This window comes from Diaporthe citri, assembly GCF_014595645.1.
Source record: "Diaporthe citri strain NFHF-8-4 chromosome Unknown scaffold_3, whole genome shotgun sequence".
In the NCBI taxonomy this organism is placed as follows: Eukaryota; Fungi; Ascomycota; class Sordariomycetes; order Diaporthales; family Diaporthaceae; genus Diaporthe; species Diaporthe citri.
In genome coordinates this window covers 1,992,115-2,019,929 of record NW_025064848.1, presented here as the reverse complement: position 1 = coordinate 2,019,929, position 27,815 = coordinate 1,992,115, and the positions used below count along the sequence as shown (strand labels likewise).

Genomic DNA, 27,815 nt, shown 5'->3' with positions numbered 1-27,815 from the left:
AACCACAACGACAACGATAACGCCCCACGACTTACGGCAACACCCAACCCATCGTTCGATTACCACAAGTCCAATTGAGCGCGCCGACGGCTGCTGGAGGTGCAGAAGACGACGTGACTAAGTCGGCGTCGCCTACCACCTGAACGCAATGATTTGGGGGATTCTTCGCGCGCCGTCCCATGCCTCCGAGACCGACGGCACGATGCTGCCGAGCAACTCTAACTCAACACCACGCGCCCGTTGAGGCTGTCTGGGTGACAGACGAAGTGCTCAGTCGAGCCTTCCCAGCAATATGTGCACGCGACCGGGCATAAGAAACGCGCGGTCAGCTCGGCACCTGGTCCGCTCTACCATCGGCAGCGGCTTGGAAGGCGACGCATGACAGAGCTCAATTCGTTCCAATCGGCCAGTTCGATACCCGTCTGGGCTCTTCCTAATGCCCCAGACATGACAAAATGGCAATGGCAGCCGCCGAGAGCCCCGTCTTTTTGGCCCCAGATGCCGCAGGTCGAGGTCGAGGTCGAGACCGACGGCAGCCCTTTGCTCCCGGAGCCCGAGACCGAGATCCAGCCTCTGATCGCACCAGAGCCTCCGACAAAGTTGGCTGTGAGGGAAATTTGCAACGACTGGAGAACAAACCATGCTGCGAACTTCGGCCGAGACGAGTGCGCCCTTGGGCCTCCAGCTGCAAGCACTACTCAACAACACCTTTCCGACTGTTGCAGACTTTGAGAAAAGATATCGAAGCTTCACCAAATCACTTCGAAGGGAGATATCAAATGGCCGCTTACGAGGGCCGCAAATTTTCGAGGTTTACGACTTGGGCAGACGCGCACTTGAACGTGCCGGACGACAAATGCCACAGGCGACGATGCCTTCACTGTTGCATCTTCTTGAGCATGTGATTGGGGGAATAAAAGTCGCGAAACAGTTGAATCCCAGCTTCTTGCGCACCAGTCCCCACCACTGGGCGATTCTATTAAAGCATCTGGCGCGTTTGAACGTCAATACCAAATCAGCCCAACTATTTGCTTCGCTCCTGGAGAGCATGCCGCCGAGGTACCGCTTCAAAACGAGAGGTGCAATTCTGAATGTACTCGGTGCTTTTTTCAGAATATGGCAAGGCTTGTCGATCCGAGGCAATCCACCAGCCGGTCTCGAGCCTGAGGCAGCCCAGTCGTCCCGTTTGGCTGCAATGTGGGCTGGACGAGCAGATATACATCTGGACAGTGTGAGGTCAGAATTGGCACTGGAACGCCTCGAATATGCCAGAGCTCATTTAAAGGTTGCCAAACGATGTCATGAGAAGGCTTTACGTTTCACATCTAAGGCGGCTCATCTACTGTCGGACGACGGACAGCTGATAGACGCTCTTGCAGACGCCCTGAAAACCCATGATCCCGGGGTTCATCGGTCACTTTTTGTCATTGCGACAAGACTAACGGACAATCAAGGAAGATGGACCAGGCTGCGCTATAACTGGCTCCAGACACTTGCTCGAATGCCGGACATCCAGCAATCTCGATTCAAGACCCTCCTCCAGCTATTTCCAAAGCGCGGGTATGGCGCATTAACTCACACCGAGCTCGGCGACCTGCTACTGCGTCATTGGGAAAGCGCCGGGATGTTGAACAAGCGACGGAGCACCAGTAGAATCTGGAAAAAGCTCAGGGGCGAGGACGACACAGAAGCTATGGCTGCTCTAGCTTATGCAATCAACGCAACACACAATCCGAAGCGGTGTACAGCCATCTTTTGGAGCTTTTGGGACTTCGTGCACCTACGAGTTGGCATGAAGACAGTCATCAAGCAAATGCTGTCGCTTTCGAAAACCCGGAAACCCAGTGTTGGGTTTCTGAAGAGGCTGGCCTGGACATCAGGGGATTATCGTGCTGCACTCTTGCTGCACGACATACTCGTCGAGCAAACTGGTAAAGACACCAACGCTTGGGGCCCGGCCTTCTGGGAGAAGTATGTGACGCAAAACATGAGAAGGCTGAAAAGCAGTCTCGTCAATCCCGTGGTCCTTGTTGAGAAATTGTTAAGCTCGGCTCAGCCAGCAGAGGCAGTCTGCCAAGCGACCGGTGGCGAGCCACAGGATAGTGGCAAAGAGTCATACTTGAAGTATCGCCAGATCATGAGGATCAGAGAGAGCATCAAGATCATTGCTCGTGCCTCTGCTTTAACAGAAAGGCAGAGATTCCGCCACACATCGGCTTTCACGAAATACTTGGCCAATGTTCAAGGATTTTTAACAGCTCGGGATTTGGCAAGCCTTACAGATGTTGTCACGGAAGCTCTAAAGCAAGGCGAGGGTGGTAGTACGCAAAGACTGCGATGGTACTTGGGGGTCGTCTTCGAGCAGCTAGGCGAGGAGGCTTGCGTAAAAGTCGGGTTGATCTTGAAACGCCGCCGCGAATGGAATGGGCGGCAACTGGCCGATATGTTGACTCCTGAAGAAACGGTGGTGGAGCAACAAACTGCATCGGACCTCCATCGAAAGCACTACGAAGGCCCACATCACGGCAGAACTTGGCCCTTGTGGAGGTACTTTCTCTCCAAGAACCGGCGGAGAGGCAAGTTGCGCAGGGCTAGGAAGAAGGCAAACTCGCGAGTCTATCAGCTACAGATCCCTGACGAGCGACCTCATGAGACATCAAACTGCCAGGTTCAGAGGGAGACTGAGGCCCAACCTTCGCTCGAGGGTGATCCTTTCGGTGGGCTTTGTGAAGGTGCACACCGACAGGAGATTGACCCTCGAACCTCTTTCTAGTACGAGATGGAATAAATACAACCGAGTCCACTATATCCAGCCACCCCTGCTTATTCAACTTCTTTGAAGTTTGCTACGTGTGTTGCTTGCTCGAGCTCGTCGTATAATTGACTGTCACCAGCTGGCGCAAATGTCGCAGATTTGCACGTGGAGGTCAGGACTGATAATCAAGTTGGCATCATCTTGAAGAAAGAGCACCGCACCACCCACGAATCTCAGAAATTGCGCGATTTTGGTGTCATGGCCTTTCCGAGTATGACCTTCACTCTGCTCTGTTGACCGAGACCAAAGGCAAAAGGGAGTGGCGACTGGACACGGCGCACAGAGTCAGTGTTGTCACACGAGAAGCTGTGGCCTCGCCAGATCCTCCCGGTCTCTTTCGCACTCTCCACATGGGCCTGTACCCGGCTCGCCAACGCGGAGCCAACCACCGCGCCGGAAACCCTCCCGCCAGAGGCAGCACACAAGCACGAGGCGCCACATTGGCCTGGCTGGCCGCAGGACGGGACGCCCCCTTCACCTTATCTGAGATGATGCGGATTACCCATTTGCTGTGGTTGGGGGAGCGCTGTGATCCGATCGGCATCCACGGTTGGCTCGAGGCTCTTGCCTGGTGCCGCTGTGATGGGATTGCATCGATCTCGCCGAGTGTTTTATTGTCTGTGGTTTGTTGAGAGCGCGCCACCGTTGTGGGTCACCAGGGACCTACAGCCTCGCTGCCTTGTCTTCGGGGCGCGGCACTAACCACGACCACACAGTGACTCCTGGATTCACACACGCTTCTGCCCAGCTGAATATTCAGATTAAGACGTCATGCTTCCGCGTATAAGAGGTTGGGCTGCACGTTCCAGGCTGCTCCTAACACGGCGGGATTCTGTGGCAACAATATCACGACAATGGACCTGGTAGGCTCTGCTCATGGGGCGGTCGGTTTCGGGAGAGAATTGCCATGGAAGAATTTCGTCATTAGCCATGCGCAGGGACTGGATCTCGTGTGACATGAGATTCGGCGCAGCATATTGTTTTTCCTACTCAGGCGCTCTGGCTGGTATAGACAGGAAGAGGATGGAGCATGAGTTGTGTAGGAGCAGCCAGGGACCCTCCACCTTGTGCTGTCTTGATGCGCTTTGGTTTAGCGACCTGTTTCTACCTGGCCTTCGAACATCAACCTTTGGGATCTTGTCTCGAAGATCTCTTCACGAAGACTTCTAACGCTCAATGCCAGCTACTCCTCACGCCCTCAACACCATCATGTTGGGCATCTCCACCCACTTTGTCAGTATTTATGTCTCACTCTCTGCGTAACAAGACTGCTGCGTGCTGGACTTAACCTATTCTTCCAAGATCAGAATTCTTCAAGCCAAAGGAACCAACCAAACACCAACCTGCAAAAGCCCATCATTCAAGCGCATTGAAGCCACCAGCCCTCCCGCCGCCAAGTATCACAATAGGTCGCGGGCTTTCCCACATATAAAGCCAAGCAGAGGCATATTATTCAGCCTTAATATCAAGGTCAAGAGTACGGCCGTACGGCCTGGTCTACGTCGGCCGTACCTACCATACCAGCCTCACAAACACACTTGGCTTGCCTCGTTGTGGCCTTGGCTGGGAAATTGTCCGGCGGCTGTCGACGTGGTACAGACCCTGCCAGCTGGATACCGAGATAGACGAGGCACATAGCCGGCATCAAGATCGATCTCAAGTGCAAGCCACCAGCCCTCAGACTGGGCAGACCCAATCGTCGACTCAGAATCAAATTCTCGAACATTCAGGTGACCACCTAATAGAACGGGATATCGGTCCGAGAACGTGGTCACTATTCTGCATCAGCTAGTGGCATCGTACCGTCGCGGCGGGACGAGCGAGACTACTTCATCCGTTGGCCGTCAGCCCCTACTTCATGTGATCTCGCTTAATCTTTGTGTATTGCATTTTGCGCTGACACACCAGCCTCGTCTAATATTGTTACCGTCGCCTATGCTGAAGGCGGTCGAAAGCTCCAATGGAAGGTACCGATGGACCCTCGGGACACCACCACCCCCCTTCTTCACCATCACGACCATTGATTTATCTTCCTGGCTCTGCTGTACCGCCATACGGCGTCAGTGGCAGCCAACACCATGTCTGTGAAGGTGCATACGGTCCTCTAGCAGGTCCCATGGCAATAGATGGCAGCCGAGGCGACGGAGGGTCCCCTTCGATGGGCCTGAGACACGGATCAGGAGCTGTCATGGGGACGGAGTCAACAGAAATGGCGCAGGTCTATCAACAAAACTTCGAACAGCTACGCCAGCAAAATCCACAGCAGTTACCAGGAATGCCTCACCAGCAGCAGCAGCAGCAGCAGCAGCAGCAGCAGCAGCAGCAGGCGCAGCAGGCGCATTCGGGCTTTCCTGCCGGCGCCACCGCCGGCGCCACCGTCGGCCACCCCAAGCCAATCCGGCGGAGAATGCGCATGATCACATCGTGTCTTGAGTGCCGGCGGCGCAAGCTCAAGTGTAACAAATCGAACCCCTGCGTCAACTGCCTCAAGTTCGCCCGCGACTGTCTTTACCTGGGCCCAAAGCTCGACGAGGCGAGCCAGCTGCGCCTGACGGAGATCAAGGAGAAGGTCGGCTCCCTGGAGCGCCAGCTGGAAAGAGACGTGGCAAAGTCCGGGTCCCGCGGCTTCTACCAGCAGCGGATACTGGCCGATGACGTGGAGGGCGAGTTTGACGAGGAGAGGGACCTTGAGATCACGCCCATGGTGGCTCTTGATCTCACGTACGAGGACGACGCCGACGGGATGGACGATATTATGGACCTGGGCGTGCAGGTGGGTAAGATGCGGCTGACAGAGAAGATTGGTGGTTTGAACCGGCCGAGGATATCGGAGGAGGTGAGTCCACCGGGGCTCCTTGAACTGCCTCCGTCAATTCCGCGAGGAAAGGCTGAGCGGCTGAGTGGCTACTGTTGTCTCGCCTGGTCTTAAGTCACATCCGTAATGGAAAATATCCGGCTGACGGCTTCTTAGATCCGAGCAGGGCTTTCCGGTGGCGTGCAGCAGTCTGACAGTGGCTTATTTCCACCGACTGTGCCTGTACCGCCGAGCCAACCAGGCGCATTCTCCGAATCAACGGGCCCCGAGCAATCCATTCCCGACTTTTTGCGGCCTGGCACGTCGTACATACCGCCGACGAGCGGCGTTTTCTTCGGCCAGGTGGTCCAGTCGCCGAGTCTCTTGACCTTTCTACCCGCAAAACTAGCCGGCGACCGCCTCCTCCAGTATTACTTCGAAAGCGTACATCCTATCGCCCGGTGTGTACACAGGCCGTCATTCGAAGCACAGTATGCAAGCTTTTGGGATGAGGCAGCAGATGGCTACGAGCCGCGGGCCTCAGCCCAGGCTGTGGTGTTTGCTGCGTGGTTCAGCGCAGCCGTCGCACTTGACGAGACGGCAATCAACCGAGAGTTCGGCTTGACCAAGGCCAATCTGGTCGAGAACATGAAGGTCGGGACCGAGGTCGCGCTGAGCAAGGCAAACTTCCTCAGGACGACAAGGGTGGAGACGTTACAGGCGTTTGTGATGTACATGGTCAGTGGCCTTGCCGTGTCGTCTTTTGACAGCGCGGGAGTTTTGTGCTGACCGATTCCAAGATCCCTCTCTGCCGGGAGGAGGTCTCACGAGCCCATTCCGTGCTCGTTGGCGCGGCAGTCCGGATGGCAGAGTGTATGGGCCTACACCGAGACGGCAGTAAAGCGTATAACCTCAATGCCTTGGATACTCACATCCGGCGCCTGATATGGCACCAGCTGTGCTTCTTGGACATCCGCACATGCGAGGCACAGGGGCCCAAACCTGCCATAAGGAGGGAGGACTACGACACCTGGCTCCCGGACAATTGCGAGGAGGACCAGCTCACCAGCTCGATCCGCCAGCCGTCCGTGGCCGACAGCTGGACGACGACGCTCTTCCCACTGATCCGGTTCGAGGTCAACGAGATGATGCGCATAATCTGGGCCGACAGGCGCAAGCTCGAGGCGCGCAAGATCACGCTGACGCAGGTCCTCACCAAGATCGAGAACTTCCGCAAGCGCATGTTCGACAACTACAACCACCTCCTGGACGAGCGGGTCCCCATCCAGCGCTACGCCAAGCTCGTCATGCACCTGCTCATGTACCGGCTGCACGTCATGATCCTGCACCCTTACTACGCCAACACGGCCAGCCCCATGCCGCAGCGCCTGCGCTCCGTCCTGATCACGAGCGGCATCACCATCATCGAGATCGCCGTCCAGCTCGACACCAGCCCGGCCTTCCACCTGTGGAGGTGGTACAGCGGCGCGTACCAGCAGTACCAGGCGTCGCTGATCCTGGCGACGGAGATGTTCTACCACCCGAACCACAGGGAGGCCAACAGGATATGGGCGTGTCTCGATTACGTGTTCAGCCTGGATCCCAACCTAACAAACGAAGAAAAGGGAAAGCAGGTGCTCTCAGAGATCATGACCAAGATGGGGGTCTACATGAGCATGCGGAAGACGAGGGCGCCGACCTGGACCACGGCCGCGAGCCCAGCCCAACAGGCCGTGAAAGAGGACAGTGTTGGTGAGAGTGCACCTTCTTCCGCTTCTGCAAGGCCCGCTTCACGACCGATGGTGCCTCCAGCAGGCCAGCAGCATCCGCAGCAGATGGCTGCCTGCCCCGGCTCAGCGTACCAGACGGCACGACCTCCTTCCACGAGAGAGGAAGCAGGTGGTGGTGCTGCTTCCTCGATGCCCTCAGCACCGATGCGAGGGCACCATTTCCCAGCGCAACCGCCTGTGTCAGGAGGTTCAGCAACGTCGGCGACTCCTCAATCACAAATGGCTCAGCAACAACAGCAGGACACAAACGGGCACAACCCAAACGTGGCAGGCCCGTGGAGCTTAGCGCCGCGGCTGCCGGCGGACTCTGATAGCCCGGAGAACTCGAGCACTGACGGTGGTTCCGTAGCGAGTGGCAGTGGTCTGAGACAAGGGAACGCGGCTGGAATGGCCACGGCCACGGGGCCCGGCGGCGGTGGGAGCATGGCGGCGGGCAACTTGGATAACGAATGGGTCAGTACATGCAGCAAAAAAAAAAAAAAAAAAAAAAAAAAAAAAAATACCACCTATCTCCTACACTGGACTTACCTCCTCCAATTCTTAATGCCCTTTCGTATGAAATAATTTACTAACGATAAGGATCGGGTTGTATAGTCCACCTACCAGGAAGAGGCTATCAACGCCCTGTTTCCCTTCGACCCTCAGACCGGTAGCTTCGCGGGCTTCGGCGAGCCGATGGCGATGGGGATGAATAACAACGGCTGGGCCCCGCAGCCCCGGAGTCAGGCACAGATCCAAAATGATGGCAGGGCAAATAGAGGTGGATATAACTAGGTTTTTGAGCGTCTGGCCGTCGTTTTCTCGCTGCTTGTTCCCTCCCCGTGAGGCTTCGTTAGTCGAATACTATAAAAGTGATTCAAGCGCACCATATGTTGAAGTCATCGGGGTTGAGAAGAGGGTGGGTTGATATCTTCGTTCAGTCATTATTATACTTCTACATTATGTACTCAGGACTTTTCCGTTTTCTCTTCCCAGAATGTGAACAATCATCGAAAACAGGAGATAGATGCCATGCCAATCATCATGGTCAGGGAAGAAGAAAAATTAAACCGAGACAAAATCATTCCCCCGACTCCCGCAGTAACAAGGATATCTCGCAAATCATCTCGTGTCTCATAAATCCCCCCTGTTATTTACCGGCCGTCGCCGACCACTGACCTTTCATCTGTCCCATTTCCCTCTCGCCCGTTGAAAGCCATTCCTGTTCCGTGTTCATCCATTCATAAACTTCATCAGATGGCCCCCTCCATACCGGGAGCCATGCCAGGAGCATCCGTCATGCTCACATTGCTCCTGTTCGGAGCCGTGCTGGGGCTCCCTCCCCTCAACAGACTCACGCCGCCTGCATCCGAGGATGGTGCCCTGTACGAATGCCTGCTCTTGCTCCTTGGCCTCGCGACTATGACCTGGGCAGGGCAGACGACGATCTCGTCATCGCCAACGCCGTCGTCGTCACCCTTCTTGACGACAAGCGGGAACAGCACGACGCGGACGACGGCGCCCTGGGCCTCGAGCTCGTCGTTGTCAGTGGTGGCGTTCTTGTCGCCCGAGCGCTCGTTCATCAGGGCCGAGTTGAAGGGGTGCGGCTCGGCCAGGTCGCCGTTGGCGTCGTAGTCGGGCTGCAGCGGCGGCAGCATCATGTACTCTGCACGCTGGGTGCGCATCTCGACGCTGAGGTCGACCGCCTCGCGCATGACCTTGCGCAGCTGGCCCTGGATCTGATCCTCCAGGTTGGACGGAGGGGGGAGGATCATGGACAGGGTCTGGAAGACAGCCTGGACGACGGCCTCGGTGTCCTGGTCGCGCTGGTCCTTGAAGGGCTCCCGCTTTGACAGCAGTGTCAGGGTCACAGCACGCCATTGGCGCACTGCCTGCGGGGGCCCGACTTCTAAGAGAAGCTTCTCCAGGTTCTTCAGCTTCTGCCTCTGTTCGCGGTCCATGCCGAACAGATAGCGGGTAAAGACAAACTCCCAGATCATGGTCATGGTCACGGACATGAAGACGTCGCGACGTCTGACCCTGTCGTTGAGGTAGTGGTCGACGTTGGACCCGTCGAGGACTGCATTGTCCAGGCGGTCTATGATCTTTTCATCGTTCAACTCACTGGTCAAGCGACAGGCGCGCATGTCTGAGAACTTGGAGAAGCGCAGCACCCACTGCTGTACGTGGGAGCAGAGTTGCTGACAGCGATGGTCGAAATAGTCGACGTCCTTGATGCGCAGGAAGTCGCTGTCGGCTGGCTTGGTGGCCAGGATCTGCTTTTGCATCTCGCGGATCTGCTCCTTTGTGGCCTCGAGCTGCTCACGCAGGCTCTTGATCTCTTGGTCCTTCTCTTCAATTGTCTGAGAATGAGAGTCGTGGCGGTCGCGGTGCTCGAGCAGCTCCCTGGTCGCCTCGGCATGCTGGTTTTCGAGGAGGCGGTATCTGTCATCGTGCTGGACAGCGTGTTGCTGGATAGCGCTGTTCAGGCCCTCGTTGACCTCAGTCAGGCGCTGGACCTCCTTGCGCATGAAGTCGAGGGATTGCTTGAGGGCCTCGATCTCGGTGTCGCGCTCAGCGAGCGTGCTGGTGGCGCGGTTGGTGGTGTGGGCCTCTGCTTGGGTCCTTGCATCTTGCAGGGCACGGTTCTCGGCGATGAGTTGCTCTACTCGCGACTCGAGCTCGAGAACCTGCATGCTCTGGCGGCGACGCATGCTGTGCGGTCGGGTTGGTGAGCGGGGTGAGCCCAAGCGGCCCTCGCCGACGCCGTCCTGCTCCACGGGAATGTAGGTCAGCGGGATTGTTCCCTGGTTTACTAAATGATGGCAGACAGGGAGGGTATGTTGAATGAAGGGTTGGCTTACGTAGACATCGGCCATGTCCTTGGAGCGGACACGGCCTTCATTGGCAGTGGGGGCGTTGTTGGTTCCTTGGGCAACAGCGGCGCCTGGAGTTGTCGCTCTCCCCAGGTCGCTCGAGGCTGGGGTGGGCGAGCCCGCCTTGTTTGCTGCGGAGACTGCGGAGGCTGGGGAGCTGCTAGCTTGGGCGCCAAGATCGCCGTGCGACCTGTTGCTCAATTGGCTGAGCGACCGCAGGTCTCCACTCCGGGTTCGTCGGGACCGAAGCGGCGGTGTGCCAGAGTGCCGCAGCAGCGACGGGCTCTCGGCCCGGAGACTGAGCGGCTCAGGCGTTCTTGCGCGCGAGATGCCCGTGTTGGACGATGCTGCCCGTCTCTGCCTTGGCAGTGCAGATGCTCGCAGCTCGTCGGTCACGTCGGAAACACCCCTCTGGCTGGCTGCCGGCGATGGAGACGGCGATGCGGACCGAGACCTCGCCGCCCCTGCCGCAAGCAGGGCTCCTCCTCCTGCGAGGGAAGCCGCTGCCGCCTTCTTCCCCGGGCTCGGGCCGAGATCTGGATACTTGCGCGACTTGGATGTGTTCTTCCGCGGCTCAGGAGTGACCGGTGCATCTTGGGCCTCCAGGACTGGGGCTGACTCCCTGAACCGTCGTTGTGCCTCGCTTTCTGCAGTTGACGACCGCTCCGGCGACTTGTCTTCGAGGTTGGCGCCATCGTCCTCGGTGCTGGAATGTGACAGGCGTGCAGGCTGCGGGCTGAATGCGCGTGTGCCCAGGAGCCGTGGCGACGCTCCACCCGGGTCTCGCATGTGCACACCACTGTCTCGTTGCTGCTGGGCGCTTTCGAACTGATGCACTCGCGGCGGGACAGGCGAGCCTGTCACAACGCCGCTATCTCGGTTGAAGTCCGGCGTCATTGCTCGGGGTCCCGCAGGGAGGACATGTCTGCTGGACTCGGCCTCTTCCTCATGCGGCTCTTCTTGCACTGAGGGCAGCCCCGTTGGCAGGGAGCGGCTGTAGTCAATGACCGAGGGCCCGGCTGCCGGCTCATCATCATCTCTTGTTTCGATGGATGGTGTCGCTTCTTCGAAGCTGCTTACATTCTCAAGTACGGGGCTTCTGGATGGGGGCGTAGGTGAATCCTGCGGCTGATACAAAAACTCGTGCAAAGTCGCATCCTCACTGCTTCCGGGCAGATCAGGGCTAGCTTCGGGCAATTCGCGTGGTGATTTCACCGGAGGTTGCTGCTCGTCTGTGGGGAAGTCGACAGAGGGCTGGGAGCCGAGGACCGGGCTTTCTACGACCACAGACTCCAGAGGGATCTCCGCTTCTCGGCTGGCTTGGTCTGGGATTTGAGGCGTAAACGTTCCGGCATCTACGTCAGGCTGTGAGCGTGGTTCACTCACATTGTCGCTGCCGGGTGTTGTTGGCTCCCTACCGTGCGAGGTCGCTGCTGCTCCCGGCCCTGAATGCTGCATGTCAGGATCTGATTGTTCTTCCTCAAGGTTTGTGTCATGGACGGCCCAATAATCGCCTGAATCCACGTCCAAGTGGGCGGCTCTGAGGGGCACGTGTTCGGCCCCTTCCCACATGGCAGGTTCATCGAAAAGGTCATCGTCCTTGGGGGTGTGGTTGTCGATATAATCAGAAACTGTTCCTGTCTTACCAGTGGCTTTCTTGGCCCCTCCAAATCTCTCGGCCAGTGCGGCTACACTACCCTTCTTGGACGGGTCTCTGGCGGCTTCGAAACTAGAGGAATCTCGTGGTGAATACTGTGGTGACCTGGGTGGCTGTTGCGGTGGGAAATGTGGTGACCTAGGCGACGGTTGCGGCGAGAGTTGTGGTGACCTGGGCGGCGGAAACTGCGGCGATCTCGGCAAACCAGGCGATACTGGCCTCAGATTATCGGGGGACACACTCCGGGCCAAGGGGACATTGGCTCCATGTGCAGGGCCTGTTTCGAAGGTAAACCATTGCTTGTGGTTCACCTGCTTTACTGCAGGACTCAGGCCCTCGTCGTAAGATCGACTGCTGCCAGGACGTGCGCTGTCAGGACGCGCAGGAACGGTGGCACTTCTTGTCAGTGAACCCAAGTGCGAAGATTCGCCCGATGGTCCTGCCTCCGCCTCCTGGATTGCTACCGAATCTGTCGAGACGTTGTCACTGGTCATCGTGAGCAGTTTGGGCACATGGCCTTGGTCCTCCTGAAAAATTGAGGAATGACGGTGAATCAGTCCGAGGCCGACCAGGGGGCGCTCTTCCCCTACACGTCTGTCTGGGCTCGTGTTGAGCCCGCGAGCAACTGCTGGGTGGATGTCAAACTTGCTGAAAGGCTCCTGGTTAGGCTCTGCGAAAGTGGCGGGCTTTGGCTTGAAATAGTCCTCGTCGTCCCACAGGTCGGGGCTGGGTTGCATTTTCTCCAGTTCCTTGCCACGACTGTCAGGCGACCTGAGGAATCTTGAGCTCTCCGCGTCTGTCCTGGATGCTTCATTCTGGTATTTGTTGACATGATGAAATTCTTCCATAGGCGTGCTTAGAGTCGGGGTCTTGTCGGCCAGCGAGCTGCTGGCCTTGTTGTCCTTCTTGGACTGGTCGTCGCTCGGAATGTCCCAGTCATCCTCATCTGGCGTTGACTTCTGTACCTCGAGATTTGGTCCCCCTCCAGGCACATACAACTCAGCAGACCGATGATCGCTGTGACGGGATGGTGTGCTGCCGTCTCCGCCACGTCCAGTGAGCACCTCATCATTGCCACCTTCCAGCGGCAGGTACAGTTCCGCAGACCGATGATCCTTACGTCCCTGGGAGGCGCTGGCGTCGTCAGTGGCTTGATCGGATAGGTCAAATCCCCTGTCGTTGTTGTCTGGTAAAGAAGTGTCTATCTCTGACGGTCGACGATCATTGTGATCCTCGAATTGACTGACGTCTGTAGGCTGACCGGGAGTGCCAGATCGCTCTGGAACAGGTACACCACTCTCGACAGCGTCTACACCATGCAAAATGAGCGGTTCCACAACTGCAGGGGTTTGACTGCCAGAAACCGATCCAGACGAGGACTGTTTGCCCTTCTTCTTCCTGTCTTTCTTCGATTTCTTACGGGATATCGGAGTGGCCCATGCGTCATCGGCCGTGGCATCCTTCGCAGTAGATGGACTCATGCCTTCGGAGACCTCTTCTTCTAACTGTGGGTCGGCAGAACCGGATATTTGAATCGCCTCCTTTTGTCCCACTTCTGGCTCCAAGATCGGGCTGGAAGTGGTCGGGATGTCTTGGCCTTGCGTCTCCACTGTGATTGGGTTTTGAGACTGGCTGGGCTCGACTGGCTCGACGACATCGTCTTCCCAGGCAGAAAGTGACGCCTTCTTTGCCTTTCTCTTTTCTTTCTTTGACATCTTGCGAGAAAGAACGGGCGTCTCTTCCACTGACATCTCATGTGCCTGGGATGGCTGCTCTTCCGGCGGCTGCACAGATATCGGCTCATTCTCGTGCTCAAGTGAGCGATCCAGGTCGATCTTTTCCACATCTGCCGCCACGGGTTCGTCTCGTTGTCCAAGAACTGGGGAAGTTTGCTGAGAAGAGATACCAAGTGCATCTGATGCTGTCTCCCTGGAGATCTGTTGACTGTCATCTTCAGGAGTGGGTGTCGTAAGTTCTGGCACACCGGTTGACAGAGAGCCCTTCTTGGCCTTGCGCTTTTCCTTTTTGGACAATTTCTTGGGGATGGGTTCCCACAAGTCATCGGCAGTCGGCTCGTAGCTTTGCTCTGCCGGCGTGTCTGCTGGTTCTGTAGCAGTTTGACGAACCGAAGTCGACGACTCAGGTTCGGTGTCAAGTGATCGGCTGAGACCAGTGCCAATCTGGGCGTTGTCATTGCCGGAGTCCCTCGCGACGGAAAGATCTAAGGGCTGGTCGTCAACTGTATTAGCCCAAGGATCAACTTCTTGCGTCCCGGTCGGCAGTTGCAGTGGGGTTGCGAAGGCTTCTGTTGATGCGGAACCGATGTCACGAGCGAATTCATCGTGCTCTTGAGATCGACGGTCCGAAAACTCTTGAGTCTGTCCGGCAGAGATGGGCAGTTCTTCGTGAGGTTGAGTTGCCGTCACGGGCGCTTCGTTCCTGTCGTCGACTTTGGGTTCCAAAACTGGGCTGCTGATTGTCTCGCTGCTGTGGCTCCCCTTCTGGATCTGTCCCAAGCCAAGGTTTTCGAGTGTTTGGTCTTCTGTTCCGATAGGAGTGGCATCACGATCGCCATCTGTGCTGTGTAACTTTGGCGACGTGATTGTGTCCTTGGCGATATCTGCAGTGCCAGATTGCGGCACGCCTCCCAAGGACGCTTCTTCTCTGAATTCGTCTCCGGCGAGAAGAGCGCTGTGTCCCTCCTCGGTTGCCTTGAGCTCTGGCTCTGGGCCTGGCTGCTTAGCCAAGTCATCTTGAGGCCGAGTGAGATCACCAGTGTCGAACCTCATTGAGCGCTCGTTCGTACCAATGCCGAGATCCTGGGACGCACTTGGTTCTTCGGTGATGGGTGTATGGGCACCGCTTCCGATCTCTGACCATGGAGTGCTGGAGCTCTTCCTCTTCTTGTCTTTCCTCTTCTTCTTATTATTAGAAGAAGAGGTTTGTGTCCAATCGTCAAGTTGAGATTGAGGCTCCGAGATTGTGGTCTGCTCCTCTCTTAGCGAGCCTTGAAGATCAGGGTCTACTTCCTCAATGTTGCTCGGTTCTTGGACGAAGTGACCAGAAGGGAGCACTTCCTCCTGTTTGACATCTTTCTCCAAAGGGATTTGAGTACTAGACGGGCTGAAATCCACAACATCGCGGTTGAGGCTCGCGGAGTCCTCTTCTTGGCTTTCCTTGGGGGTAGCGATCACATCCGAAGCGTCTTCCTGGATTGGCTTTGGCTGTTGAACAACCTCATCTGGCAGACCTCTTTCTTCGACCGGAAATGACAGGCTTTGAGGTTGATCCCGGCTGATTTTGGTGGCTTCGGATCGCTCCTGGTCCTTGAAATCCGACGCCGTGGCAGTCTCAACGACATCTGCGAAATTGAGGCTAGGCCGAGACGCAAGCGTGTCTGTTCCAACAGTTTGAATAGGACTGTGTCCAGCGGCGATAGCCTCTGGCAGTGCGTCGCGCTCAGGAGATTTATCATGGCTGCGAGGGATCGTTGAAGCCACACCGGCGCCGGCGATAGCACCCGCGAGGAAGCCCCAGCCATCGCTCTTTCGACCAGGTCGGCTGGCTTGATCTAGCTCGACTTGCGGGGTTTCAGTTTTGGAGTCGAGAGGCGTGGAACGCAGTCCCTCCGTCTCTGGCAGGTGGGCGGGAGGGAGCACCTCTGCGTGCTCAGTGGGCAAGGGAGTATCTTCTACCAGGTCATTGGAGGAGGTTCGCTCGGGCTTAGAAGGTGGCAAAGGCGGCGAACTCGGGTGTTGAGTGCTCCCGAGGTTGGGCTCTCGAGTTCCCGCAGGTTCAGAAGGTAAGGATGCCTCGCCAGATTCATTCATGGGCGTGATGGTCCCGGAAAGCGTTTTCTTCCGCTTTTTGTCTTTCTTGGACTTCTTGGTGATGAAGAATCCTGGTTCTTCCTGCGCAAGCTGCTCTGGCTCTGGCTCCGGGATACTTGTAGGCAGATCTCCAAGCGTGGGCGATTTCGATGGCTCTTCACTGACGCTGTGTGGCACGGGCTGCTCCTCAGCAGATTGTACTGTCTCCAACACCGGCGACTTTGTGGCCGAGGTCTCTTCGATTGTAGACGGTATCGGAGCTGGCTTTTCGGTAATGTCCAATGGCAAAGAACGTTCCAAGGCAGGTTGTCCGCCCTCCAAAGTGACTGGTGTCTCTGCGAGGCTGGATGGCTGCTCCGGCTCGTCTATCGCGATTGGAGTTGCTGAGCCTGAAGGCAATGAAAGGTCTCCCGAAAGCGTGTTCTTGCGCTTCTTTTTCTTGTCCTCTTTCGATTTCTTGGAGACAGGTTGGGACTCAGGCTCTTCGTCAAAGACAACTTGCTCTCGCTCGGATCTAGGGACGACGATTGCAGGAACCGTTTCTTCGTCGTTTTCTGGAACATCACCTTCAGTGCGGAGGCTCACTTCTTGAGGTTCTGTAGCACTGCTTTCCAAAGGTCGGGTCACTACGGCCTCTTCAATCAAGTCCTTGCCTATGTTGTCATCGCTGATCCCTGAGGCTGGGACGGATCCTCCAAGGCTGAGGCTCGTCTCTTGCTGTTCTGGAATGCTGCCTTCCAACGGCTGGCCTGCCGTAGTCTCGTCCAATTTGATGTCTTTAGCTGTCTCATCGTCCAAGGCGAGGCTTGCACTAGGTTGTTGGCCTTGTTCGACGAACATTGGTTCGGATGAGCCAGGTTGAGCCACATCTTCGCTGCTGCCCGGCACCGTGTCGGTCAAACCGCGGGATTCGACGATTGGTGATTGCTCGCTGGCATCAAAGAAGGGTGTCGCTGTGCCAGAGTTCTGGCCGCTGCCGTCAGAGATGGTGCCCTTGCGCTTCTTCTTCTTGTCTTTCTTGGACTTCTTGCTCATGACTGGCCACTCTGACTCTGGGTCTTCGAGCAGCTCGGTGACAGTGACGGCAGGCTGCTCAGATCCACCGAATGGACTGCTGATGTTGGTCCCCCGGTCAGTTTCCTCTGTTATGTCTGAGACGAGTACAGGCTCCTGAGCTGGGGCTTGGCTGGCTTGTCCAGAATGGATACCAGCAGCAACGACGTCCTCTTGAACTTCGAACGGTGGGCCGTCATCTCGAGCTTGATTTGAGTCCTCGATCTGAGTGCCTGCCATGCCAAAATTGTCCTTGCGAGATTGCATTTCAACAGAGTCTGAGGCAGCCTCCTCGATTTGTGGCAGACTATCCCGTCTGGATTGGGATTGAGGTGCGTCCAAGGCGTGGCACTCGTCGGGAAGCGGGTCAAGTTTTGCGCTTGTGTCTTCGACGCGAATTTGGGGTATTTGGGCGCTGTCTGAATGAGCGCCGTCGAATTGAGCGCTGTCTGGCCGAGTGCTGTCTGACTGAGCGCTTTCTAGCTCGACCTGGCGCACAGGTTGTTCTTCCAAACTTTGCTCCAATTGCGAAGGCCCAGTGCCAACTGTTGCTTCGCCAAGTGAGTCCCCAGCCCGGAATTGGCTCAAGTCGTGCGTCCGTGACTGTGTCTGGGTGCTTTCTCCCACGTTTGCCGCCCCTAAGTCACCCTCGGGGTGACTGAAGCTGCTGGCGACATGTGGGTGGGTGCTGGCGCTGATTTCGTCTGAAGCTTGGATCGCGTCTTCAATGGACTGTGAGCCATCGGTGCGAGTCTCACGCGTGTCTTGACTGACAGGGTCGCGGGTGGTGTCTTCTTGGGACTGCGAGCTGCTTCCTGCTTGATCTTCAGGGAGAGGCGTTTCCAGGTCTGCCTTGTCTTGCTCCTCATTTTGTGGCGGGGCAGCGGCATCTGCTTCCTGAGCCCGTCGTTCAGAATTGGATCTCAGAATTCTCATGCGCACTTTGTCCTTCTTGTTGGGCTTCTTCTTGCTTTCGAGCCTGGCAAGTTCAGCTTCCTCGTCTCGGATCAGCGCAGCTTCAGCTTCACGGCGGGCGAGGTCCTCAGCGTCCTCGGCGACTTCCGCTTCTGGTTGTAGCTCTCTCTGTTGGGTGGACTCATCGAGCGGCGGGGGAAAATCTCCGGACGTAGGGCTAGTTCCGGCAACTTGTTGGGACTGCGAAGTCACCTCCACAGACGGGCCGGCGCTTTCAGTACTCCCTGGAGCAGCCTCTTCAGAACCGGAAATTACTTGTGGCGGCAGCGATTCGGTGGCGAGAGTAACTCGATCAGTCTTGGCCTCCTCCCCGGTCAGAATTGGTTCCTCTGTCACCGGTAAAGTGGATTCTTCTACCGCAGGCTGTTGAATCGAGCTGTCGGGGATATGTGCTCCAGGGATGTCTCGTTCGACTGGAGAGACTGTTTGTGCCATGGCCTCGGCCTCCTCACCGCGCCTGTCAGCATTGGCTTTCAACTGCTTGAGGCGTGTCTTCTCCTTTGGTTTGAGCTTCTTTTTTGACTGTAATTTGGAGATCTCAGCTTCCTCGTCACGGATCAAATCAGCCTCGGCTTCGCGGCGGGCTATCTCGTCTTCATCGAGGATATCTCCGGGCTTCTCTTGTGATCCGAGGTCAGGCTTCTCTAGCTCCGGGATGGCAATTTCGGAAGGGACATCATCTAAAACAGGAAGGACAGTGGGATCCGCCGTTTGGAGGGGCTCGACGGAGCTCTTGTTCTCGCTCACAGGGAATATTGGCTCGACCGACTTGCTGCTGTCACCTGCCGGTTCCACGGACTTGCCAGACTGCTGCAAACCACTGAATTCAGTGCTGCCGGGCTGCTGTGCGAGCTCCGAGGGGGCTCCTTTGACCGTGGATGGCGATCCTTCCAACGTGGCATCATCTTGAGGGCTTGTTGATGGCTCGATAGATGACTCGACTGGCTGTCTGTTGAGATCGAGCTCCGCTGGCGTGGTTGTGCCCGAAGACTGGACCGTTCCACCGATGATTGTGCTGCTCTTCCGCTTCTTTTTGTTCTTCTTGGACTTCTTCGTGGTGAAAGAGTCGTCATCTTCCGTTGAAGCGAGAATTGGATTTGGGTCTTGCAGCTCCGGCTCTGTTACGCCTTCAGTAGTAGACTGCTCCAGTTCGCTGAGGCTCTTATCCGCATGCGGCGGCGAGCTAGGAGTCGGTAGCGTTTGGATGGGTTCTCCCACGCTGGTGCTGCTGAAGGGCTGCTCGGACTGCTCCACCGAACTGACAGGAGGAAGGGATTCGGCTTTCTGTTGCAAATCATCGTGTACAGCTTGTTGCGGCTCTGAGCGCTGCGATATGCCCCCTGATAGATCTGTTGGGAGCTTCTCTGACGGCTGCTCCTCAATGACAGATTCACTTGGGGGTTGAACAGCTTCATCGCCTGCATACAGCGGGTCCTGGAATGAGCATGGTCCAAGAATACCTGAGCTCTCATTAAGTGACTCAGATGCCAGACCTCCTGCGCTTCCTTCCTCAGCCCTTTGAGGCGAGGTAGGTGAGGTGTGATGAATAGCCGATGGGGTGGATTCTTGCAAACTGCTCTCGGCGAGATCGATGCTTCTCTGTGCGTCTTCAACAATTGGACTTCCGATGCGCTGAACGTCTCCCGAGAACGGCTCGGGCTGCGCGGAAGCGGGTTCGTCGACTATGCCAGCTGTCTTCACCTCAGGCTCGTCATGGATTTCGGGCTGGGCGTAGCTGTGCTCCTCAACGACATTCAACGGACTTGAGACCCGTAGTTCCACGACCTCAAGCGGGCTTTCGAGGCTTCCTCCGACGCCATGTTGCTGTATAGGTGAACTTTGATCAACCTCATACAACTCTTTGTGTTCCCTAAAGCTGGTACCAGGTTGATCAAAAGCAACAGCCTCACCCAATCCAGGCTCATTCCCATGGCCAGAGCCCTGCGAAGCTAAAGACGACCTGCGCGACGATCGAAGGGACCTGGTCTTCTTGTATTTCTGCCCAGTGGAGCTACGGGCAGAGGCAGAAGCGCTAGGCGGTGACACGATGCCGTCATCACCGCTGTGGAAGACATCTGGTGATCCAGGCCGGTCTACACTGCCATGTGGTGACATGCTACTGCGTGATGACCGCAACCTCCTCGCGTTCGAAGACGATCTCCGGCTGCGATTGCTGACTTGGGGCTCTTCAACCTGACTTTGGGATTGGCTAAGAGGGCCAGGTATGGTGGACGCCTCGGTTGTATCGTGCACGTCTTCTTGATCGTCTGTCAGACCTTTGCCTTCGCTTTCTCCGAGGATGAGGTACGGCTCAGAGGAAATATCTGGTTCACCGCCCTTGGGGGAGGCTTTGCTCGGAACTGGGTTCGACGCCGGTCCCAGTACTCTCCCGGGTAATGTGGTCCCATGAAGACGTTGTGGAATGGGGCACAAGAGATGGCTCTTCAGTCGCCTTCGAAATCGGTTCCTCCAGGTTGAGTGTGTCTTGCTGTAATTCAGAAGAGTCCTGGGCGCTTGATTCAGTCGTCACCGGAATGGAAGCGGCGCCAATGCTGCCCTGCTTCTTCTTGCCCTTCTTGCCCTTCTTTTTCTTGGGCGTGCTCTCGGGCCATTCGACCGTGTCAACGGGTGTCTCTGGAATTGTTTCCATGTCTTCTGGGCGCGGTATCGGGCTTGTGCTCAAATCATTGCCGGGTAGTTGAGTTGACGACGGAGGGAGAGTGACACTTGTGTCGTCAATGACAGATGCCTCTTGGTCTTCAAGTCCCTTGATGTCAAGGGAAACGTCTTCGACTTGCTGTAGATCACTGATTAACAGTGTCCCTTCAGGGCGCCTATGCGCTGCAGGCGAGTCGTTGGGCACCGAGACGTCAGCGCCTTCGATAGTGTCCAAAGGTGTGTCCGGTCCCGATTTGCCGGCACCTGCAGTAGGCGGAGCTTGCCCCTGGTCGCCCAGATCAATTGGGGCTGTTGTACCGGCCTGACTTGCCTCGAATTCTGGAACAACGCTGGCATCTCCCGGCTGATCAATTGATTTTGCAGTAGATCCTTGAGTGCCCCGGCTGGGGTGGTCTTCCACGCTTGCCGCTGTGTCGTCGCGCGATCCACGTCCAAGGAAAGCCCCTACACCAACTAGGCCTGCAGCCGGCAGCATTGACAAGGCAGATGAGAAGTAGCCTGGCTTGTCGTGCTTATCCCCGGAAGTGGATTCCGCTTTGTAGGGAGGCTGCTCCTCCTCGATTCCCCGGTTGATATCTTGCAACTGGCCCTTGCCGATGTCCTCATCGAGAGCAGGTCTATCCAGAGCGTCCCTGAAATCTGAAATTGACTCTGTGGATTCGTCACGCTGGACTTGAGGCCTTGCCTCGGCTTCAAGACGTGGAGACCCTGTAGGTGTAGCGTAGCTCGACTCCAGCAACGGGCTTTGGTGCGGTTCCTCCGTGAGCGGTATGTCGACGTCCTTGGCTGAGCGAGGTAGACCGGAGTCAATGTGACTGGGGCCAGTCGCACCCTTGGGAATCGTACCAAATTCTCGAGCGGAGTCTGGCAGCCCAGAATCGGTTTGCGTAAGCCCTTTAGGCGTAGATTCCTGCGACCCTAGAGGGACAGTCCTGGCCACCGCGGTGTCGACGAAGAGCGGCGCGGAATCGAGGACACGTGCTTCCTTGTCAGCATCGTCACCGTCTTCGGATTCAGGCGCGGGCGACTCTCTGCTCGGTGGCAGCGGCGTGTTCTCGGCGCTGTCGTCATGCTCCTGACCACCACCATCAGCACCAGCGTGAGCCGAGCGCTCGATCAGGTAGAGCGGCTTGATCTCCCGAGTGCTTTCCCAGGATGTCGGCCTGTCCCAAGACGGGGGCCGAGGTGACCTCTTGTTAGACGGACTCGAGAACGTCTCCTGGGTGTCAACCGCAGGTGACTGGTGCGCCGAGGTAGGATTGCTGACAACTCTAGGTGAGGATGGAATTGATGACCGCTGACCCATGCGGAACGCGATCGGGATCGCGGTGTGGCTTGGAGACTTGAGGGGCACGTCGTAGGCACTTCTGCGGCGGGAGTGCGCGGGACGTTTCTGACTGCTGTCTCTCTTTTCCCGCGGCAACAGCTTTTCTTGGCCGGGAGGCGTAGCAGGCCGGCTATCTGGCAGGGAAGGCAGATCATCGCTGACATCGAAGTCCAGCTTCTGCTCCTCGCTGGGACTCGGTGGCAGGGGGAGGAGGTCGCCATACTGAGGATCGATAGCAGGCTTGATGACCCGAGGCGTAATGTCCGGGTCCTGGAAGTCGAAGACATCGATGCCTCGACTGGGGCTGTCTGGACGCCGCCCAGAGGGATGGTCCACGTCCACGATGACGTGTTGGGTCTCCTCTTGTTCCGAGGGAGCTTCGGCGGCATCAGAGCGCGAAGCAAGGCTGCCTGCTGCGACATAGGCTCCTGCTACGGCTCCTGCTAGGCCGGCACCCGCGCCAAGAGTGCCGGCGTTATCTTTTTTTGACTGGTTTTCGCCGTCGACGCCATTGGACCCCTTCAACAGGCCCCAGAAGCCACCGCTGCTCCGCTTCTCCTCTTTGCTGCTTCTCTTGTCCGGCTTGCTATCTCTCTTGCCGTCAGGCGCGGAGACTACAGACCTTTCATCGTCATGTTGGTGGCGGCCCCGACCGTTTGATCGGTCGTCATGCCTGGTATCAGATACCACAGAAGTAACGTCCCTGTCAAGTGGCTCATAGAAGTCTGATCTTCGTCTCTCTTCCCGGCGTCTCTCCCGCCGATCAGAAGGATCTTCGGCCAGGTCGTAGCTCTTGGAGTCGCGCTTCGACTTGCTTGTCCTGTGCGGTTCGTCCCACGCATTATCCACCGGCTTGGTGTCCTCGAGATCATCAAAAGCATCGACTGGGACCGAAACGCGCCTGTCGTTCACGGGCGTGTCCGCGTCATCCCAGCCAACACTTGTTCGTCTTGGCTGTTTGGATGATCGCTTGGACTTTTTCGAGGTAGATGCCTCCTTCCAGTCATCATCGCCGGCATCTGCCGGTTGAGTAGACCGATCTTCTTCCTCGGCGAGCTTTGCAGCGCGGGCTGCTTTTTCGATCTTGCGTTGCTCCTTCTTGCTGAGTTTTGGAGATCCCTCTTTAAGGTCTTGGACTTCAACGTTGTCGCTGCCCACAGATCGTCTCTTCTCTGACTTCGACTGCCTACGGGAGGAGCCCTCGACCCAATCAAAAGCCGAGCCTTCCTCACTGGCGGGCGTGTCTGCCAGCTCACCAATGACATATCCAGATTGCCGTGATGTCCGTGACCCATCGTCAACATCGATTACACCCAGATCAGTCACAGTCTCAGAGTAAGGTTGCACGTATACCCCGGTATGCTCGTTGGAGCCGGGCGGTGAGTCGCGTCTGCGGTACGCAGCATCCTCGATGACGATGTTTGGGTCAAAACCTGTGTCTTGCAGTCCAGCAGCCAGAGTCGCCGCAAAGTCGAGGTCGTCCGCGAAAGCGCCCGGCATTTGTGAGCTGCGCGGGCTGGCAGGTTTCGGGCCGGGGGCCGGCGGAACGTCCTCGGGTTCATCGTCAAATCGAGATGGTGCCGTGCCTTTGGGCAGTACCTTGCGGCTAGGCGGGGAGCGTGAGCCCTCTGACGACTTTGCGCCCGCAGAGTCCTTGGAGCGGTCGTCACGGCTCGATGGCTCAGGCTTGTCATCCTTGGACAGCGCTGCAGCTGCGGCGATGCCGGCAACAGCAGCTGCCGTCGCGCCCCAGCCACTGCTCCTATTTGGCGACCTCGGCCTCTCGTAGGACCGGGAGTTGCGCTCCGACGATCTATCCGGGCTCTCGACCTCGTATTGCTGGGTCTCACTCGGGCCCCAGGAGACACGCTTGGACGTCGGAGTCTGCGGCGCTTCAACAACCTCGCCTCGAGGCGAGATGACAACCTCGGGAACCTCCTCCTTCTTGGGTTCTTCCACCACCGGCTCGGGAGACCTTGATGAAACAGTTTTCTTTTTCTGACTGTCCGGCGTCGGTGTAGGCACAGGTGTTGGGATGACCAGGTTTAGATAAGGCCGTGGACGTTCCGCAGACGGGTCGCGCACTAGATACTCATGGGGCCTGAAGTGGTCAAGGTCCTTGGGGCTCATCAGATGGTCAAACCTGAAATCCGCGTTGGGTTCGCTGTACTTGTGCTTCTGCGGCTTCTGCATCATCTCCGGCGGGGTGACGATGCGGACAATCTCGGCACCCTGGGACTCGTTGTCCCTGTCCTTGTTGTACTTCTCAACGACCGAACGCTCCTTCGATTTGCTGCGGCTGCGAGAGCTGACCTCCCTCTCAGCCATCCTGCGGGCGTGGTAGTAGGCGTTGGCTTCCTCTTGGACAAGATCCTGCGTCTTATGGAGCGTGCGGCCACGTTCAGGCTCGTCATGATGCCGAGCCCTTTCCGTAGCTGCGATAGCAGCGGCCATGTCAACGGCCGAGATAGGAGCCGTAGAGTGCATGGACTCGTCATATATGTGCTTGGCGTCACGCATCTCGTCCTCGAAGGAATCCCGGCGGCTCCTCCGGTGCTCTTCTTCTAGAGGAGGTGAAGGTGCTGGTGTTACATCGATGATGACGGGAGAAGCCGCTCTTAATGGACTATCCCTCGTTCTGAATGCATCGTCGGGTACCTGAAACTGGAAAACGTCAACACCGCTCGATGAGGGGACGGCCGGGAGTTCAGCACGACGGGTTTGGCCGGAATCAACAGCGGCTGGCCGCTCGCCAGGCTCACTAACCCTTCTGCTTGTTTCCGGTCGTTCGTGGCCGTAATCAGGTTCACTGTATCTTGAATCGCGGTCGCGACGTCTCTTTTCACGATCGAGTTCCGCGTCCGCATCAGCTGCCCGGCTCACGAGTGGCTCCGGTGCACTGTCCCGCTTCGAATCACGTCTGCGCTGTTCTCGAGCCTTGTTGCGGTCCGCGAGGGCCCTCTCAAGTCTCTCGATTTCCTTCTCGAGGGCAAGTTCTTTGGCCCGGCGGGAGTCCTGCACGACGGTGCCCTCCTCGCGATGGTCGTCATGCCCGTACCTCTCATGGCGGCCTTGCCTCAGCTCAGGGTCTCTCTCTTTCTCTTTGCCCTTGCCCTTGTCACGACCGGCCATGATTGCTGCGCCGAGTGCCGCAACGCCTGCACCCACCAAGGCTGTCTCGGCAAATGTCTTGTTCTCGCTCGGCCTGACTCGAGATTCCCGTGGCGAGGTCTGCTCCGAGTCACGGATTCGTTGCTCGTCATACATGCTAGATCGGACCGGGGCAATGGGTTTAGGAGCCTGGATGGGGAGTGGCTCGGGACGGCGTGACGAGTGGGACGGCTCACGCGACAGTGCTGAGAAACTTGGCTGCGATGACACGAACGAGCCCGAGGCTCTCGCGGCGTCAACCCTCGAAGGGTCTGACGTCTGCACGGGGTAGACTGTCTGCATCGGCCTTGCCTCGATCGAGGCGCTCTCCGCTGTGCCCGCAGAGCCTGCATACCTCTGTTCTGCGGTCCCGGGAATAGTGTAGACGCTGTTTCTGTCATAACCGCATGGTGTGTTGATGAGCCCGCGAAGCGAGTTCACCGGGCCGAACAGCCTAGGGTCGACGACCGATGACTTCCTGTCCGGCGGCCTGATATCCTCTGGCGGCCGGGCCGATTGCATTGTAGACTGCCTGCTCACCGAGGATTTGGGCGCTGGCGACCTGCCAAGGTCCACCGCGGCACCGTACGCCAGGCCGGAGTTGCTCTCGTCACTGCTGTACTCGCCTTCAGACGCAGACTCCCACTCGTCGTCGGAGGACGAGGATGACGAGTGGCGACCGTGTTTTGAGGGCGCGATTCCACGGCTCGAGGCGGCGTATCCGCCGCTGTTCTGGCGTGGGTACTTGTCCCAGGTATCTTGCGCAGCCGAGAATTGGCCCGGCGTCCTCTTTCCCGTGGCGCGCAAGTCTTCCCTATTCGAATCCCTCGCGACCTTGGCCAGCTTCCGTCCAATCTCGAGTATCTCCTTGTCTGTCTGGCGCCGCTGAGCCTGCGCCGGCCTCCCATCCGATCTCTCCAGGCCGGCCGCTCGCTCGCCCCTGGGGCTGAAGTTCCGGCTCTTTGGCTTCCTCACGAAGCCCATCCCGTACGCCATGTCCGAGTTCACACTCGATGACGAGGAGTTGTTGCCGAACCCGAATATGCCCCTGTTCTTCTTCTTCTTCAGGCTCCGCCTGCGCCGGATGCGCTGTCTATGCTCCGAGGGCGTCTTGAAAAAAGCGTTGAGGACGCCTCCCGACCGCCCGAAGCTCGGATACCACCGCGATATCTCCAGGTAGGAGGAGCTGCTGGACGACGAGAGCGACAGGGCATCGGAGCTCGAGGGGGAGCCATGACGGTTTCTTCGTGTTCGCCGGCGGTCCAGCTCGCGGTCATGGCCACGAGACGGTCCTGGCATGGGCATTGGTGCTGAAGTCCGGAGGTCATCGTTGCTGCGCATGGTGATTGGGCCTCCGGGGCCGCCGGGGAGAGGCTGCTGGTCCGGGGGCTGGGACGTTTGGTACTGGAATGAGGAAGAGGGCGCCTGGCTCTGGGGCGCGCCCGGATAGGCGTAGGAGTAGGAGCTTGCAAAGGTGCTCTCTGTTGCTGTTGCGGGAGCCATGGACCTGGAGTCGGGCGCCATGGAAGGGTCATCTAGGACGAGCTGCTCTCTCGAGTCCCGCTTGGCTTTGCGCCTGCGCCGCGAGCTCTCCGGGCTCCAACGGCGACGGCGCTCGCTCATGATCTCGACAGCTTTGGCGGGGTGGGGGAGAGGGTGGTTTTCTATGCTGTGGCTGTCATGGGTATTTACGTATTATCCCCCCATCAAATCAGCAGCCAGCTCTGCACACAGGATATGCGGTTCTGCGTATGTGGATGTCGAGATGCAAGTGCTGAAGTAAGTGGAATTGTTTATGTACTGGGGGGTTGGTGTATAGGTCCCATCCTAGTATGGGGAAGGCTGGGAAGTATGGGGCAAGATCGAACCGGACAAGGACAGGACTGGAGCTCAGCCGCAACATGAAAGAGCTTGGGCCGCGGGCTGTGCTTCCAGTTAGACTACTCCACGAGGCGAACCGTTACTCGCACATGATGTGACCTGGGGGAGAGAAGAGGGGGCTGGGCAGTTGGTTTGTCTGCCTGTCCAGCCTGTCTGCTCCTTCCTGCACGGCACTGTGGTAGGCCCGTCTGCTGCAGGCCTGCGGCGCTAATCCGGAACGGCCACAGGATTCGTTGGCTGGCCGACCAATTATTTTGCCCGTCTTTTCGCCCAAAACAAGACCAATCGCCCGCCGGCTCAGCGAGGCAGAAACGAGGAATATGCCTGCCAACAGCCCGGCCAACTCTCCGAACCTTTTCTTTGAGGCGGCACAACCGTCCACCAGCAAATACAGCGTGCAGCGCAACGGAGCACACACAGTACTGTACACACATGAAATGCCTGGACCGCCGATCCGGATCTTCAATCAGCCATGGGCTGCGACAAACCTTGGTGAAAACGGCCCGTACCGACGAGTCTATACCCTATTAAATTCAATGCAAACCGTCGAGACAAATGTCAGACGTGAACGATTAATAAATCGGACCATATGCTATCAGCAAAGTCGGTCCAGCATTGACTCGGCATTCTCCAAGACTTCCTTCACATACACAAGATAACCAACGAGAAGGATTGATTGAACCCAGCTCATTGAGCATTGATTCTTCAGCAGTGCCCACAGGCGAGGCTACCGATGCTAACTTATACATATGCCGTGGCCCCGGCGCGCGCACTTCTCGCCTCCACCCACTACCACCGGATCGCCCTGATCTCCAATGGACACAACAATCACACAGTGGGGCGGACAGACTCTTGCTGTTTCCATCTTACAGCTCGTCTCGCGCACATGAATATGAGACTGTTATTCGCAGGCTCCCGATTCTTTCGTCACAGCCATTTCCTCTCTCAACGCAACGCTGCCGTTCGAGACTGCTTGAGAGGCCCAGTGTTCTGTACATCCGGCCTCGGC

General features: G+C 57.4%; 3 protein-coding genes across 3 annotated transcripts; 2 read left to right on the top strand and 1 right to left on the bottom strand.

The window, feature by feature from the left end:
- Positions 1 to 498: 498 nt before the first annotated feature.
- On the top strand, positions 499 to 2,773 carry INS49_008160 (uncharacterized protein; the record flags this gene model as incomplete). The annotated part of the gene is made up of 2 exons (XM_043168905.1): positions 499 to 665; positions 1,459 to 2,773. The coding sequence occupies 2 exons, from the start codon at positions 499 to 501 to the stop codon at positions 2,771 to 2,773; spliced, it is 1,482 nt and encodes a 493-aa protein (XP_043026585.1).
- Positions 2,774 to 5,024: 2,251 nt separating this feature from the next.
- INS49_008159 (uncharacterized protein) lies at positions 5,025 to 8,173 on the top strand (the record flags this gene model as incomplete). Its single annotated transcript, XM_043168904.1, has 4 exons — positions 5,025 to 5,651; positions 5,787 to 6,347; positions 6,410 to 7,852; positions 7,994 to 8,173. The coding sequence occupies 4 exons, from the start codon at positions 5,025 to 5,027 to the stop codon at positions 8,171 to 8,173; spliced, it is 2,811 nt and encodes a 936-aa protein (XP_043026584.1).
- Positions 8,174 to 8,631: 458 nt separating this feature from the next.
- INS49_008158 (uncharacterized protein) lies at positions 8,632 to 26,548 on the bottom strand (the record flags this gene model as incomplete). Its single annotated transcript, XM_043168903.1, has 3 exons — positions 8,632 to 10,149; positions 10,243 to 20,027; positions 20,155 to 26,548. The coding sequence occupies 3 exons, from the start codon at positions 26,546 to 26,548 to the stop codon at positions 8,632 to 8,634; spliced, it is 17,697 nt and encodes a 5,898-aa protein (XP_043026583.1).
- Between the last annotated feature and the right edge of the window lie 1,267 nt (positions 26,549 to 27,815).